General features: G+C 40.8%; 1 protein-coding gene across 3 annotated transcripts in view; it reads left to right on the top strand.

Annotated features, from left to right (window-relative positions):
* Positions 1-547: 547 nt before the first annotated feature.
* The window catches only part of bnc2 (basonuclin 2), a 766,921-nt gene continuing 748,845 nt past the window's right edge, over positions 548-18,623 (top strand). For 2 of the 3 annotated variants that reach the window (XR_003716780.2, XM_051929900.1), the window contains exon 1: positions 549-906. Coding sequence is in view for 2 of the 3 variants with exons in the window: in XM_051929900.1 (XP_051785860.1) it covers positions 904-906 (3 nt within the window). In the remaining variant the exon portion in view is untranslated. Of the gene's footprint in view, positions 907-18,623 lie in introns of all 3 variants that reach the window. The other variant, XM_028805854.2, reaches the window with a different exon arrangement.

Genomic DNA, 18,623 nt, shown 5'->3' on the forward strand with positions numbered 1-18,623 from the left:
ACACGTCCCCCCCCCCCCCGCCTACAACACACACGCACACCCTTTTCCTTTCGGCCCCGCAGGCCATCGGCTGCCGCTATGCTTGTCTGTCAGTTCGGGCTCCGCTAACTCCTCGTGCCCGCGGGGAAGGGTTTAACTCAGCTGGCTCCGTGTCACTCACAGATGTGACTCTTCAGCCTGCACGCCAAACACAGTGGCGGCCAAAAAAAAAAAAAAAAAAGTTAGACGGGAAAGCGGCGGCGGCGGTGGTGTGGCATTCCGGAGGAAGCCGTGAGCTCCTCGAGTGAGTCGCCGATCGCTGGCCCCCCCGTCCCGATCCGTCCTCCGAAGCTGCAGACGCGGCGCGACTCTTCTTGTTCCGCGGCGGTGTTCAGCTTTGGCTTCGTGTCATTTCGTATCGTATTTATTTTCTTTATCAGAACTCTCCTGCTTCTTGTAGATGATGGGTGCAGCGCCGATTTCTCACTGATTTGTCGGAAATTTGAGAGAACACTCCCCCCCCCCCGTCCCAAGACAGACATCGCCATCCTCCTCAGTTTTTTTTTTTTTTTGGTTTTGCATGTCCTCCTCAACATTTTGTAACTCTGGAAAAAAAAAAGCAGCACAGCGGCAACTTTAAGCCACCTCGCGACCACCACCACCACCCCCCTCCCTGGGTGTCAGAAAACGACCAGTGCCCCCCACACCCTCCCACACTTAAAAATAAAATTGAGGCAAAAAAGTGAAGCAACACGAGGGTGAACGCCGGCACAGGCGACACCTTGAGACGTTTTTTTTTTCTTCTTCTTCTCCTCCTTTAATTTCTTCAGAGACTGAAAGTGAAAAAGTTCCCCACCTGAGGGCGAAGCTGACTCGGAGGAGGCGAAGCGAGCAGCCGCGGGAGCAGCGAGACAACATGCACAAATGGTAAATATGAGCCCACTTACAACTTTCGCATTTTTTGGATCTTTTCATGTCCGATTTGTGTGCCTCTCTAAACTTTGAGAAACATTTCTTGTTTTGCTGCTGCTTGTTGTGCTTGAGACGAGTGTGATGGCCTCTGGGAGTGCAGCGCCTGCCTGTCCGGGTCCGGGACACGGACAGCGTGACAGAGACCTTCGTCGCCTTCTCGTGACTCTTTTTTAATGATTCTTACTGTATTACTCCCCCCCCCCCCAAGAAGTTTGAGAGTCCCCTCTCGATCAGGGGGACGAAGCGGCGCAATGTGTCCGCTAGTGGAAGCGAACTCAGCGGGGGTCCTGTGTCGGAATGGGGGGATTCAACGACAAGGCATTACTGTGTTACCTATCTGAATAAGTCATAGAAGACAATGTGGATACCCCCCTGCCTCATCAAACTACTGTACACGGCTGGGGGGGGGGGGGGGGGCACACGTTCCGCTCGCCAGGTAGACTTTGTAACCGCGGAGACGTCTCGTTAAGGTCGGATGACGTGAAATGTAACGAGCGGCGAGTGGCGGACGGCGTCTGTCCAGAGAAAGAGAAAGGTAGCCGGGCTGTCCAGTGGCGCTGAATTAGGAACGAAAGCGAGTGGAAAAATCTGACAAGCTGGAAAAGTGGGGGACATTTTACTGAAAATAGAGAAGCAGCGCGTGCCCTTATATTTAATATAATAGACGCAACACGATTGCGAGGTCTTTATGAACCTTGTCACAATTAAAAGATCGGGCACTGACTTAGCGTTTAGAAAAGTGCGCGTTTAAACTTTAGAGATATTTGGGGATGAGCAGCAGTTTATTATAAAGGTGCGGAGGGGTTTCTTATAAGAAGCATAATAAAGCATTCGAATTGTGAACAGCGTGTATTTAAGCAAAGCACGAAACCTTAACGCATTGTGTCAATATGAAACTTTACCTGGAAGGAGTTTTATAATTAATACGGAAAGAACTTTTATATTATTATCATGTACACTTTTCGTTTATAAGAAATTTGGCAAATGTTAAACAATACATTTGTCGTTAAGTGTCAGCTGTTTGCCTGCAAGTATTTAGAGAGCAGACAGCAGGACTTGCGCCATGCCTTGTAGCGCATCTCGAGGTTTTACTGCACTAAAAAGTTTTTATCTGTTGTTAAGTCCGATCAAATAATTATAGCAGGACGTTAAGTGTGTCCTTGGTGACAATCGGGTGTGTCAGAGCGGCACCTCCGTGTCTCACACTGCAGGTCAGTTTACGTGTTAAGATGTTGAGTTCAGCTGCTGCACCTTTGGTGATGGACGCCGACATGGAAAACTCGGGGGGCTTCCAGCTTATGTCACATCTGCAATTACAGTCCGTATTTGTAGACTGATGTCTAAATATTTAAATAGAAATCCTATATTCATTAGTACATTTGCAAACATATTGATATTTCACATTGGAGTTTTGGAATTGTGGTATATTTATAATTGTATTCCAGTTTATTATACAAATTATCTTCATATTTGAATATTAAGACAACATGCATTATTGTATTTGAAAACAAATATATCTCACACTGAAGTTGTGAAGTTGTATTATTTTTATTATTATATTCCAATTTATTATACTAATATCGTCATATCTGAGTATTAAGTGTACATGCATTATTATATTTGAAAACAAAGATATTTCACTTTGGAGCTGTGAAATTGCATTATTTTTATTATTATATTCCAATTTATTATGCTAATATCATCATATTTGAATATTAAGTGTACATGCATTACTATATTTGAAAACAATATTTCAGATTGGAGTTGTGAAATTGTATTATTTTTATTATTATATTCCAATTTATTATACTAATATCGTCATATCTGAGTATTAAGTGTACATGCATTACTATATTTGAAAACAAAGATATTTCACTTTGGAGTTGTGAAATTGTAATATTTTTATTATTATATTCCAATTTATTATGCTAATATCGTCATATTTGAATATTAAGTGTACATGCATTATTATATTTGAAAACAAAAATATTTCACACTGAAGTTGTGAAATTGTATTTTTGTTTATTGTTATATTCCAATTTATTATGCTAATATCGTCATATTTGAATATTAAGTCTTACATGCATTATTATATTTGAAAACAATATTTCACACTGTAGTTGTGAAATTGTATTACTTTTATTGTTATATTCCAATTTATTATGCTAATATCGTCATATTTGAATATTAAGTGTACATGCATTATTATATTTGAAAACAAAAATATTTCACACTGAAGTTGTGAAATTGTATTTTTATTATTATATTCCAATTTATTATGCTAATATCGTCATATTTGAATATTAAGTCTTACATGCATTATTATATTTGAAAACAATGTTTCACATGGGAGTTGTGAAATTGTATTATTTATTATTATATTCCAATTTATTATGCTAATATCATCATATTTGAATATTAAGTGTACATGCATTATTATATTTGAAAAGAAAAATATTTCACACTGAAGTTGCGAAATTGTATTCTTTTTATTATTATATTCCAATTTATTGTGCTAATATCATCATATTTGAATACTAAGTCTTACATACATTATTATATTTGAAAACAATATTTCACATTGGAGTTGTGAAATTGTATTATTTATTATTATATTCCAATTTATTACAATAATGCCTTCATATATGAATATTAAGACTGTATACATCCTATTTGAAAACAAAGAAGCTGTGAAACTCTTATATTTATTATTATATTCTAACTTATTAAACTAATACCTTCACATCTCAATATTAAGTCTGTATGCATTATTTTATTTGCCAAAAAGATATTTCACATTGGAGTTATGAAATTATATTATATTTTTTATTATATTCCAATTTATTATACTAAAATCTTAATTGTAGACTTATTATGAAATTGAATAAAGGAAGATATTTCACATAAGAGATGATTTACTGTGTAGGGTGTAACTAATATGTTTATTATATCACTGGCTGTGTTTCAGGTACAACAATACTGAAAAGTACAAATTCACTCCAACATTAGTGCTGATTTTTTAAGTGTAGAAGATCTTTGGCTGAACCATTAGATGTTATAAGCAGGACTTTCACCGTTAAGCTGGTTTGGTGGTGCACCCCATTGTATCAAATCGGGCCGTGTAAAAGTTTCCAGTAGATGAAGCTGCTCACTGTAGTACAGCGTGCAACAGCTGGGTGCAAGCGTGGCCGAGTTGTTTCACATTCAATGCATCTTGTAAAGGAAATCATTAGTTTTATTTTAAGAATGTGCAGTTTGTGCTTAGAGATGTTTTGTGCAGTGCATTAATACGAGTGTGCCCTGAGTATTAAAGAAGTGGAGCCTTTTAACCGAGGCCAGCTCAGGTCCTGTAATCTAAGTAAAGCAGACCTCACAGACCCGTCACGACACACAGACGTGGGTTTACTTCATTATGAGAATGTGGACTTTGTAATTATTAGAAACTTCATTTTACAAAGCTATAGATATGTTGTTATATTATATTGTCAATAAGAATACTAACAATGCATACTAATGCAGTCAAGTGTTATAGTATTTGTAGCCAGACCTAGTGTGGTGGAACATTATAGGGTTTTATAGCCTTATAGTAATGTAAGATTTTAACAATTTCAGGTTTTTACTTTATGTATGGTTGCTCTGAGGGTAGGGATCTGCACTGGCAATCGGAAGGTTGCCGGTTCGAATCCCGTAAATGCCAGTAGGGACTCTGCTTTGTTGGGCCCTTCAGCAAGGCCCTTAACCTGGAATTGCTGAGCGCTTTGAGTAGTGAGAAAATCGCTATATAAATGCAAAGAATTATTATACATAAATATATATATATATATATACACACACACACACACACACACACACGAGGGACATTCAAAAAGTTTCTGCACTTTTTTATCTCTATTAATTAAGAATTTCAAACCCAAATAACATCCCATTTCTACACAGTCACCTTCATTTGCAGTGCAATTGTCCCAGCGTCATACCAACTCTTTAATGCCCAATTACTACTCCTCCCGCCTTCACCATTTCCAACGAAAATATGAAAGTGCGGAAACGTTTTGATTGTCCGTCTTATATATATATATATATATATATGAATCTCACATTTTATTTGTCACTTAAAAAGTACAATATGTAGTGAAATAGTGACATGCTTTTTGGTATGTACTCTATCTATCTATGGAGGTAGTGTAGGGTCACTTCAGTGTGCATCTTCAAAGTAAAGAAAGTCCTCAGGTTTTTTGCTAACACTGAGAAGGAAAGATGGAGAAAGACGCAACATCTGGCTGTAAGGCTATCGTCAAGTGTACCATCTACAATATCAATCTATACAATCAATCACATACATATAGACTGTGGTAGCCAAGTGTGGCATAATAGATTTGGTAATACATGTCAGTATACAGTACGACATCACTGTGGACTTTTTGCAAGTACGAGCTTTAATAATTCATGCCAGTATAATTGCTTTAATGGTGCTGCATTTTAAATATTACACCATCTTAACTTATTTTGGCTTGAGAATGTTTTTTTTTAATTAATAATAAATGTAAATTTTGACTATAACACCCATACTCATTTAGCACACATTTATGCAGACATACGTAAGGCCACATACATACAGCAAAATGTGTTAAAGGTCCATCCATCCATTGATTTAACCTACTTAATCCAATATCATAAAAGGAATTTCTTAATAAATACCAATCCAGCTTTTGTTGTGTTTAAATTTTGTTTACCTGGACTGATATGTACTGCGGTGTAGTTCAATAATATTGATATTTTATTTATAAGATGCTTATTTGTGCATACCGGATATACTTACACATACAAATATGTAACAGAGACGTTTTGCTTGTAGGGCGTTTAATAATGTATGATTGCTGTAGTTGTTATACTAATGTTGAATAAAATATATAATTAGTATTTCAATGAAATTTAATAATGTTAAACGTTTCATAACTGAAAATCTAACTGTATTTATAGTTTGTGTACTGCACACACACACACACACACACACACTCAGTCTGTATACCAGACAATGTTAATACACGGTGGTGTCACTCTGGACATGTTAACGTCAAAATCTCCACTTGCTGCAGGGACATCGAACTGTTGGCCGTAAGTTTACGTCCCTACTATTTGCCCAGAGAGTTTGGACACGTCATTGTTGTCATCGTGTACATCCCTCCTCGGGCAGACGAGGAGTCAGCGAGTGACATCATCCATTCCGCTGTTGCTAAGTTACAAACGCAGCACCCTGAGGCGCTTGTGCTAATCGCTGGAGACTTTAACCATGTGACGCTGGACAAAACATTACCTGCATTCTCCCAGTATGTGCACTGTAACACCCGGGGAAATAAGACTATTGATTTACTGTATGCAAACGTTAAAGACACATACAGTGCCACCCCGCTGCCTGCGCTTGGGAAAGCAGATCATAACCTGGTTCTGCTTCAGCCTCACTACAAACCAAAAGTGAGAGTCCTACCTGTAACCACACGATCATTCAGGAAGTGGACTCCGGAGGCTGAGAATGCTCTGAGAGAATGTTTTGGAACTACAGACTGGGATATCCTGCAGGGATCTCATAGTGAGAACATTGAGGAAGTTGTTGACTGCACTACTGACTACATCAACTTCTGTATGGACATTGTAGTTCCAGTAAGAACAGTACGCTGCTATGCTAACAACAAGCCATGGATTACAAGTGACATCAAGGGCCTTTTGAATCAGAAGAAAAGGGCTTTTAAAGACGGTGATCAGCATGAGCTCAAGCGCGTGCAGAAGGAACTCCGAGTCCAACTCAGGGCGGCGAAGGAGCAGTACAGGAGAAAGCTGGAGCAGAAGTTGCAGAATAATAGCATGAAGGAAGTGTGGGATGGGATGAAGATCATCACTGGCTGCAGCTCGAAGCGGGGTACCACCATCGAGAGAGACGTGAAGAGAGCAAACCAAATGAACAACTTTTTTAACAGGTTTGACCACCCTAACCCACTCTCACTCTCACCTCGGAGTACTGCACCCTCCACACATCCTTCTGCTGATACCAGCATAGGAAAGACATCCCCACCCATAATTACAACAGCGCAAGTGAGCAGAGAGCTGAGGAGACTTCGTGCCAGCAAAGCAGCGGGTCCAGATGGAGTATCGCCACGACTGCTGAAGGTCTGTGCATCGGAGCTGGGGGGTCCTCTACAGCGCATCTTCAACCTAAGCCTGGAACAGGGGAGAGTCCCGAGGCTTTGGAAAACATCTTGTATCACCCCAATCCCAAAGGTATCACGTCCTAGTGAGCTGAATGACTTTCGGCCTGTTGCTCTGACATCACATGTGATGAAGACCATGGAGAGGCTGCTGCTTCACCACCTTAGGCCACAGGTTCAACACGCCCTTGACCCTCTGCAGTTTGCATATCAGGAGAAGGTGGGAGCGGAAGATGCCATCATCTATATGCTACATCGATCCCTCTCTCACTTGGACAGAGGCAGTGGTGCTGTAAGAATTATGTTTCTAGACTTCTCTAGCGCCTTCAACACAATCCAACCTCTGCTCCTTAGGGACAAGCTGACAGAGATGGGATTAGATTCATACCTAGTGGCATGGATCGTGGACTATCTTACAAACAGACCTCAGTATGTGCGTCTTGGGAACTGCAGGTCTGACATTGTGGTCAGCAACACAGGAGCGCCACAAGGGACTGTACTTTCTCCGGTCCTGATCAGCCTATATACATCGGACTTCCAATACAACTCGGAGTCCTGCCATGTGCAAAAGTTCGCTGATGACACTGCTATCGTGGGCTGTATCAGGAATGGGCTGGAGGAGGAGTATAGGGACCTAATCAATGACTTTGTTAAATGGTGCGACTCAAACCACCTACACCTGAACACCAGCAAAACCAAGGAGCTGGTGGTGGATTTTAGGAGGCCCAGACCCCTCATAGACCCAGTGATCATCAAAGGTGACTGTGTGCAGATGGTGCAGACCTATAAATATCTGGGAGTGCAGCTGGATGATAAATTAGACTGGACTGCCAATACTGATGCGCTGTGCAAGAAAGGACAAAGCCGGTTATACTTCCTTAGAAGGCTGGCTTCCTTCAACATATGCAATAAGATGCTGCAGATGTTCTATCAAACAGTTGTGGCGAGCGCCCTCTTCTACGCAGTGGTGTGCTGGGGAGGCAGCATTAAGAGGAAAGACGCCTCACGCCTGGACAAACTGGTGAGGAAGGCAGGCTCTATTGTTGGCATGGAGCTGGACAGTTTAACATCTGTGGCAGAGCGAAGGGCGCTGAGCAGACTCCTATCAATTATGGAGAATCCACTGCATCCACTAAATAATGTTATCTCCAGACAGAAGAGCAGCTTCAGCGACAGACTGCTGTCACCGTCCTGCTCCACAGACAGATTGAGGAGATCGTTCCTCCCCCAAACTACGCGACTCTTTAATTCCACCAGGGGGGGGGTAAACGTTAACGTTTAACATTATACAAAGTTATTGTCTGTTTTTTCACCTGTATTATTATCATTCTTTAATTTAATATTATTTATTGTATCAGTATGCTGCTGCTGAATAATGTGAATTTCCCATTGGGATTAATAAAGTATCTATCTATCTATCTATCTATCTATCTATCTATCTATCTATCTATCTATCTATCTATCTATCTATCTATCTATCTATCTATCTATCTATCTATCAATGTTGACCTTATAACCCTACAAACACACACATGCAGACATATATATATATATATATATATATATATATATATATATATATATATATATATACTGTATACAGAGTTACTTCTTCCATCAATTGCATAAAACTTTAAATATGTTGTTGTATCTCTTTTTGTATAATTTGAATTATGTTTATCACATTGCAGTGGTGGTTATTTATTTTATTTGTAAGACTCACATTAATAATATACTATTTCTCTCTCTCGCTATATATATATATATATATATATATATATATATATATATATATATATATATAGCAGCACGGTGGCGCAGTGGGTAGCGCTGCTGCCTCGCAGTTGGGAGACCTGGGGACCTGGGTTCGCTTCCCGGGTCCACCCTGCGTGGAGTTTGCATGTTCTCCCCGTGTCTGCGTGGGTTTCCTCCGAGCGCTCCGGTTTCCTCCCACAGTCCAAAGACATGCTGGTTAGGTGGATTGGCGATTCTAAATTGGCCCTAGTGTGTGCTTGGTGTGTGGGTGTGTTTGTGTGTGTCCTGCGGTGGATTGGCACCCTGCCTGGGATTGGTTCCTGCCTTGTGCCCTGTGTTGGCTGGGATTGGCTCCAGCAGACCCCCGTGACCCTGTGTTCAGATTCAGCAGGTTGGAAAATGGATGGATGGATGTATATATATGTTACCAGCAATGTATGAAATGCAGGCATTGTATAGAATATCTGGTGTGTTTAGGCAAAGTATGAAATATCCGAATTATTTTAACACAGTTGACCCTTGATGTATGACCGGCCTGACGTGAAAACAACTTGCTTTATGACCAAAATTTTTGTTTTGAATTACGACCAGCATCTTGCGTTACGACCCGAATGCGGTCACGTGTATCCGCTTGCACGATTGTAAAGAAACAGCCGAGAGCGTTTGTAAGCGTCAGTCGGAGCCCAGATACATGTGTTTGTGGACATAATTTCGGTCAGTGCAGTGCTTTATATAATTTATTTCGATAATTGCTAAGGAAGGAAGCGAAGGTAACGAAGGTAAAAAAAGCGATCACAATCGAAACGAAGAAGGAAATTGTGTGGAAATATGAGAGTGGTGTTCGTGTGACCAATCTCGCTAATATGTACAGCATGTCGAAATCCACCATCTCGACAATTTTACAAAGAAAAGATTTGTATAAGGAAACTCCTTGCAAACAATAACCACCTTCCATTTCATTCTCCTCCTCCTCCTCCCTTCCTGCAAGCCAAAGATGTCAACTTAAATGGTGAGTACAGTAAGAAATTGTTGTTTCTGGTAGGCTAGGCACTTTTTATAACTTTTTGGTTAGTACATTAGAAAAAGTATTGGCGTTTTTGGTAAATTATGCACATTATACAACCCTTTTCTATTAAAAAAAGTTAAGTGTTGCTGTGGGTGGTTCATAACACATTATGGGTATTTCCATTATTTCTTATGGGAAAAATAGTCTTGACTTACAACCAACTTGAGTTACAACCAGCCCTCACGAACGAATTGAGTTCATAAGTCAAGGGTCAACTGTATTATACATACTCTCCCTAGGCATTGTGTGTAATACATAGTGTGGCGGGTGGCCGGGTCCATGCCTGGCCGGGACGCGCCTTCAATGTATGTTCCAGGGAAGCAACCATGGACTGCTCAATACCTCCCCCAGGACACTTGGTGGCAGTCTCACTAGCAGACAATGGTGCCTCAGTTTCTCGCAGGGCTCCATGGGAAATGGAGTTCTCCACAGCCCTGTTGGGATCTGTGGTGGCCGCCAGGGGTTTGCTGCATGGGTCCCTAAGCCTGGATGAGTCTACAGCAATTAGAAACAGGTGATCAAGCACCCGGAGCACTTCCGGGTGGGCTATAGAAAGGGCCGGCAACCACCACTCAGGAGCCAGAATCGGGAGGAGGAGGATGAGGTTGCCTGGGAGGAGTGGTGGTGGTGCTAGAGGAGGAGTGTTTGATCTGTGGTTTAAGTGCTTTTGGGAGTGTGTATTGCCTGTGGGGTTCACGGAGAAGACGTGCCCTCCAGCTGAAGAAAAATGAAAGTCTTCTTGTGCTTTTACATGTGCCTCTGTGACAGTCTGTGCCGGGTCGGGCGCTATATTGCGTCCTTATCACACTAGGCATTATATGGAATGACAAACGCTGTTTAGGCAAACTATGGTCTTTTGGCATTGCTTAGAATGCCTAGAAAATGCGTGACATATTAATCGTTTCATACTTTGACATCCAATTTTCGGCATTCTATACAATGCCTGCTTTTCATACATTGTTGGTAACATATATATATATACAGTATATATACATACAAGGTGGGCAAAAGTAGGTTTACAGTTGTTTGTTATGGACAAAGACATGCAGGTTGCGATTATTACAATCGCTTTATTAACTTTATTAACTCAAGGGCATGTCACAGCGGCACAGTGCACTTAGTTACAATCTCGTAAGTGCTCAAATTACAAATCTCGCGTAATCACCTATATATTATGGTTTATAATTTTGAACTGTGGAGCAAAGGGGGAAATCAGTGAAAATAATGTGACTTTGTCCCAAACATTATGGAGGTCACTGTATGTGTGTATTTATATATATATATATATATATATATATATATATATATATATATATATATATATATAATATAATAATATATGTACAATATATACTGTATATATATATATATATATATGTGTAAACATGTATATATATATATATATGTAAATATATATATACAGAGAGATAGTGACAATGGCTGGTATCCCATGTTAAACTCTGCGCCTGCTTGTTGTCAGTATGGACTCTGCAGGTTCTCCACATGTCTCCATGAGTTTTCCTCCTGCTACTCGACTTTTATTCCCATATCACCAAAGACATGCCGGTTATGTTGATCAGCGATTACAAACACGCCTTGTGTGTGTGTGTGTGTGTGTAGGCCCTGTGATGCACTGGTGCCCGTTGTTCCTGCCTTGTGTTCAGTTCGGCTGGGAGAGGCTCTGGCCCACTGCGATACAGAATGTCTTGTATATCTCTCTGTTATAATAAAAAAAGTCTTGGGTCAAGACGTGATCATCTCGGAGAGACACTTTGACGTCACACGAGACTAGACATTACAACCTTTGGAAGCAAGACCCGTGAGACGGTCATTTTTGCACATCACCCCCTACTTACAAACAATTTAAAGAAAGATCACGGACATCTAACCTCGCAGTTGTTGGAATGCTTTTGGCAGACACACTTCATGAGCTCCCAGCTCTTAAAAAGTTTATACATTTAAGATGGCATGTCAACGACTAAGCGAAGAAGAAAGAGCAGTTATGTGCAATTTCTGAAAATAAGGAAAGTAATAATCAGCCCGGACAAGTGGAATTGAAAACCTCGTAGGTCCAATCGGGGTCAGAAAGAAAAGACTTCATAAAGACGTTCATAAACGTTGGTGCGACACACATGCAGAGCAGGTTAGAGATTATGAAAGCAGTGGAATTCGAAAGGCTCAAAAAAACAATGGTGCGATACACATGCGGCACAAGTTACAGAATATAAAAGTAGTAAAATTCAAAAGTATCAAAAAAGAAAGTAAAGATCGCATTAGCACAATGAAACGGAAATTATTACTCAGTGAAATAACAGAACAGCAAATAGAGATTGAATATATGGACATAAGTGATATGACATGTTCGGATTCAGCGGGTTTGAAAATGGATGGATGGATGTAGATATTGTAAGGCTTTAAAGTTTAAGTCGGAGACTTGTAGATCGTCTAATTCGTGTTGCCATCAGTAGTGTTTCTACCCAATGAAGAGGCGTATCTGCAAGAAATAAAAGATTTGGTGTTTGGTGAAGTTGAAACCCATAAACACTACAGGCAAAATATCCGAGTCCACAATAATCTTTTCACGATCGCATCATGCAATGCTTAAAACGTAGATTATGGACCATACGCTATGAGAATCTGAGATCCGCAACAATTAAAGCAACGACAAGTTTAATTTTGAAGAAACCCCAATTCAGTCAGGTGTATATTTATGATCACGGAGGAGCGATACAACTTAGAATCCAAAGAGTATGTGACAATTCCCATGAAAATAACAATCTCTTTAAATTGTATATCTGGATAACCAAACCCGGGGGTGGGCGAGCGAAGTGAGCAGGAGGTGGAGCCCCCTAGTAATTATATATATATATAAAAGCCAAATACCGCTGACTCACTCATTACAAAATCTCCCAAACCACGAGGACGTGAAATTTGGAATGTCGGTTACCGTTGGCCCATAGGTGCTCGCTAAGAAACGGTTTTAAACATTTCGTGGTCTAAGTGCATTCTGTCTGTATGTCTGTCCACTTTCCACGAGAGGATTACTTCACGAATTTAGATCTGGTTGTTTTCTATAATTTGCTTGAACTTTCCGGATGATTTTGCGACTTCTCTCATCACACCGAGTACCACAGTTCGCTTGCGGTACCGATGTATTTATGCAAATCCAACAGAGTGGCTGTGGGCCGGGACCTTCCTCATTCAGAATCTGAGGTCCGCAACAATTAAAGCAACGACAAGTTTAATTTCGAAGAAACCCCAATTCGGTCAGGTGTATATTTATGATCACGGAGGAGCCATACAATGAAAAGAGTATGTAACAATTCCCATGAAAGTAACAATCTCTTTAAATTGTATATCTGGATAACCAAACCTGGGGGTGGGCAAGTGAAGTGAGCAGGGGGCAGAGCCCCCTGTGGTGTAGCAGGGCCACAACTCATGTCAAGAAGGCCACTTTTTAAATAAATAATCGCCGCCTTCGCGGCTTAGAAAGGGGGTGAGGTAGTGTGGCGGATCGGTTCCCGAGGAATTCATGATTTTTTTAAAGATTTTTTCTAATGGATTTTAACCTCCACGGATTCACTTCTGTCTTATTGGATTATTTATTTAAAGATTTGATGCACTGCACTTTAAGTTGAACACTTCGTTTTGTTTGTTGGTTTTAAATAAAAGCACTTTGCACTTTTTGCACCATCCCCTTGTTTCATTGTTTGTGCCTCACTGCCTAGCTCATCGGTGACATTACCGACGGTGTCGGGTTCACAGCTCCCAGAATCTGAATGGGAGCGTGGAGCGAACCCCGAGTACAGTATATGGCTGACAGTTTGTGGACACCTGACCATCACACCACATTGAGCTTGTTGGATGTCCCATTTTAAAAACATGGGCACTAATATGGAGTCAGTATAGCAGCCACAACTCTTCTTTCCACAAGAATTTGCAGCATGGCTGTGGGAGTTTGTGCCCGTTCAGCCAAAAAGGGCATTTGTGAGGGTGCTGGATGAGAAGACTTGGGTAACAATCGGCGTTCAAATTCATCTCAGGGGATTTCAGTAGGGTTGAGGTCAGGGCTCTGTGCAGGCCACTTAAGTTCCTCCATGTCTTTGACCTGGCATTGTACACATTGGCAGAGTCATGCTGGAACAGAAAGGGGCCATCCACAAGCTGTTTCCACTGTTGTTTGTAAATTCAGTGAATATACCTGCAAATGTTTATTATTATTACTTATTATTAGTCTGACACTTTTATTCAAAGTGACTTATAACATTTGAGATGCAATTGGTTGTAAGAATAATTCAAATCTACATTATATGAAAAAATTCTTATTCAAAGAAAAACACTGACATTCGATTCTAAAAGCTCTTTAATTATTTTGTATCTTGCACTAGTGTGTGTGTGTGCCCTGTGATGGACTGGCGCCCTGTCCAGGGTTTGTTCTCCACTTTGCGCCTTATGCTAGCTTGGATAAGACCAGCAGAGACCCCCATGACTCTATTCAGGATGAAGCGGGTTAGGAAATGTCTGACTAATTTTGGCAGCATGTAACTCCAGACACACCATACTGCAATACTTCTGAATTGTCCACGTGATTTGCACATAATGCCCAGGAAGTGTGTTTTTATCATTTTTTGAGTGTTAGTTTGTATCATCATTTATAAGCTGGACAGATTTTTCTACTGCACTGCTCTTCTTTTCGGTGAACGGGGGTACTAACAACAGATTTTAAACATGTCTCCAATGCCCTAAAAGTATCGTTGGGCTCTGGTCCAGTTTCATTTCACTCTTGAACCTGAGATTCGTGGTTTGCTGTTGTTTTATATTCAAAATGTAAAGAATTAATCGTAGCAAACAGCAATGAGAAACAAGTGCCATATTTCTGTTTTTCCTTTTATTATTATTAAATTGTCACTTTTAAAGAGCATCTTCAGTGTTGGGAAAGCTACTTGGGCCAACTCGTGTTGTATGGAGGCTGCTGGCTTGACACAGAATTCTTGAAACAATGGTGACATGAAAAATATGCATTAGGGGTACATGGGATGATTTTGATGCTTGCACCTTCATTCTTGTACGTATTTAACTTGCTTGGTAAGTTGCTTTGGATAAAGACATCTTAACAATAATAAATGTGTTATATTTTTGCTGCATCTGCAAAGTGGGAAAAGAGTCCCATTTAGTTTAATCCTGTCTATTATTCTTTGACAACCAGCGTAATGCTCTACAAATGTATCTAATTGGGCTGCTCCCTGCATTTGCTTTACCATCCATAAGCAGTTTTTTTTTTTTTTATAAACTATAAAATGTTTAAAATATAATTTTTTTTATAAACTATACTATGTTTTTACATAGCAGTAGAATTTTAACTTGCTGTTAATTAAAGTGTTTGCCAAATAAAAAAAATCTAATGAGGAGGGCACACTTAGGGCTCATTTATACTTCGCGCTCAGAACACGTACGCACCCACATCATGGCCGCCACGCGTTCTGAGCGTTCATTTGATGCGTCCTCTGAGCAGGTCCTCAGAAATTAACGCGACGCGTGTGCGAGTTGCAGTACCAGCAAAAAGTCGGGGGGCGCATTGTGATAAAAGTTGGAATGTGACGTCAGAGTCTCTGTTTACTATCTACAGGTGACAGAAAGCCGCTTTGCGGATCCTATGAGATTGGTGTGCGCGCTTCGATATTTGATAAATGGTTCGATGTGGTGAAGCAAAATGCCGACATACAAATGTATTCGTGGTGCTTTTATATTCAAGCGTCACATATTCCCGATCGTAATGACACGATGCGTTTTAAAATTCTCACACGCCGTCTTCTGTGCCATCTTTTTTTCTAGGGCTTCCTCTGCTCCTGACAGCAGCGAATCGCCAGCAATAGATCGCCACACTGAGCACATTAAATGTATGATATTCCAACTCTCTGCACATTTAGAATCCTTAGATTTATACTTTGATGAAAAGCATTAAAGTATGTATATTACATTTTACAGGTAAATCGGTAATTTTGTTTAAACAATGGATACTGTTAATAATGACAGACATGGGAGTGACACAGTGGCAGAGCGTTAGCGCTGCTGTCTTGCAGGGAGTCACGTCGCTGATATTCCCTGCCTGGAGTTTACACGTTTTCCTGCTGGGTTTCCTCAGTGTGCTCCAGTTTCCTTCCAAAGATATGCAGATTTGGGGATTCGGTGCCGCTAAAATGACGCTAGTGTATGTGTGTGCTTGTATTCACCTTGCGATGAGCTGAGGCATCGTCCAGGGATTGTTTCTCACTCGTGCCCAATGCTTGCTGGAATAGAGACATCCCTGGATTTAATCAATAAACATCCTTTTCAGAGATATTGCGGTAAGGTGTCATCGGAATTTAATGGGTGTTCTAGGCAATTCACAACACAGAGAAGCCGAACATGTTCTCACCGTGATAATATCTCGCACTGCCACCCGGCGGATTCCTCCAGATTTACGTAAAGTACGCGCACAAGTATAAACACTTCAATGCTTGCATAGCAGGAGCGTCTGCTGCAGCATGTGTATCACGTGAAGTATAACTCCGGCCTTAGGGCTGATGTATACCTCTGTGTCAAGCCTACGGCGTAGCCAGATGCTCAAAAATGTGAGTACGCGTTGTGCCCTACGCAGACTGTTTCGACTCTGATCAGCCTGTTTGGTAACTGCGTAGTACGGAAACCCCCCCACCACCATGCCTAAATATATTCTAACCTTCCATCGTCTCTGACAACACAATCCTTTCTTTCCACTTTGTAGCTCAAGGGAAATCATTTGTCATTCACAATGTATTATTGGACACTCCAGAAAGATTTGCTCAGTTTTGGTTGCCATGATTTCTTGACTGTAGAACGTCAACAGGAAACACATCATCCACTTTTCTTGTATGATATGAACACCACCAACTAATGTTCAGGCTTGTGTCTGCAGTATGCCACAATGCAGAAGTATATACTGCTTTTCATGGCTCGTGCATAACAGACGTATAAATCAGCCTGTAAAGATCATTACAATGCAACATTTAGCCCATTCAGTAACTCCATTTGTGAAACATGAATAGACTAAATGTGCCTCAAATTCTGTAAAATAAACATAGATGGGCACTGACTCCACGTCTTCTGCAACCAAGGACCAGAAAGGCAAATAGCGGAGCGGAGGACTAAAGTAAGAAGTGCGTTTAACGTGCTTAAGCATGTAGTAGTTACGTGTTTCTATATATGAGTTTTTGTTAGTTTTTTATTATGTGAAATTGATTTGGGGGAGTTGCTAACTATTTGTTTGTCTTTACAAAATGTATTTTTTGTATTTCGTTGTATTTCATTCTTTTGTTTATGTGACTTGGGAGCTGTGTCACGTGACTGCGATCAGTGAACCTGTAATGTAAACGGTATTGACGCTATATGTATGATGCTGGTTTTGATTTTTGGTATTCCCATGGTTCCATCCGTCCTGGGTATGACGTTACTCTGCATCCAGACAGACATGTAGGCAGTCCAACCTGCAGGGAAAAACCTGGGGGTTGGTGGCAGAATTGGCACTCCAACCACCATAAAAAACCTCACACTGGATCCACTCCATCTGAACAAGTGTGGTGCTGAGGTGTCACCCATTGCATGGCTGCACTCAGGTCCTAATCTGGTGTCCTGAGTTGGTTTGTCGTGTGGTGAGTGCGGCAATGCGCTGTATCATCGCCTGCTCCTAACCTCCTCCTCCTCCTCGTGGTTGGATAAACTTTATAGATCTACAGCGGTAGTCAGCCTGGCCATGTTCAATGTTTCATGTCGGGTTTTTGATCCTGCTCTTACTTTGCTCCCTGTGTTTTTGTATCCCTCGGTTGGATAAACTTTAGCAGCAGTGAATTTGCAATTCACGTAGGCCAAAAGCTAGGTTTTGCTTCAGTTTTTTGACCTCTTTTTTAGTTTGATTTTTGGTTTGCCCGTGTGTTTTGGTCACTCGTGTTTCTTTTTGATCTACCGATTTCAACCTGGCTTGGCTCTAATTACGATTCTCGTCTCACGTTATTATCTCCAGCTCTCTTTGTTGCCTCTCACCATAATCCAATGGAGACGCAGTATAGTAACAAAGTAATCGTGAGCGATGTGGTACGGGTTTCATATTTCCATGGCAGGTATGTGAAGTGTCCCTGTCTCTCTTTTTTCATCGGTCGTGTCACTTTCCATGTATATTTTTGTGAAAGAGCGTCAATGGATGAGTCATAAGCACTGAATGCTTTGCAGACACACCGCAAGCCAAAAATATTAATAATAATGAAGCATACAAAGGCACATTATATACAAATATACTGTACATGTTATAGAACTTTTAATATTAATATATTTGATTATTTTTAAAATGCATATTCAAACCCATACTTTAATATAGTTTCATGGTCCCTTTATGTTTCCTTGTGTTTTTGTGGGTGGTCCCCCTAGAATTGTGGCCACCTACCCCTCACCGTCAGGAACTGCGCTCCGCCCTACAAATCCAGATGGTTTCCCATAGTTCCAGGCAGATCATTCTGAATGCGCTAGGGAGTGTCGGAAAATTCTGTGATTTTCTTCCGTACCTTTTGCTTATTGTGATTATTGGATTTTTTGATTTGGGATTCTGTATCTGGACTTTGTTTGCCATTGTGCCCTTCGGAGCATCA

Source organism: Erpetoichthys calabaricus, chromosome 7 (genome assembly GCF_900747795.2).
Source record: "Erpetoichthys calabaricus chromosome 7, fErpCal1.3, whole genome shotgun sequence".
Taxonomy (NCBI): domain Eukaryota; kingdom Metazoa; phylum Chordata; class Cladistia; order Polypteriformes; family Polypteridae; genus Erpetoichthys; species Erpetoichthys calabaricus.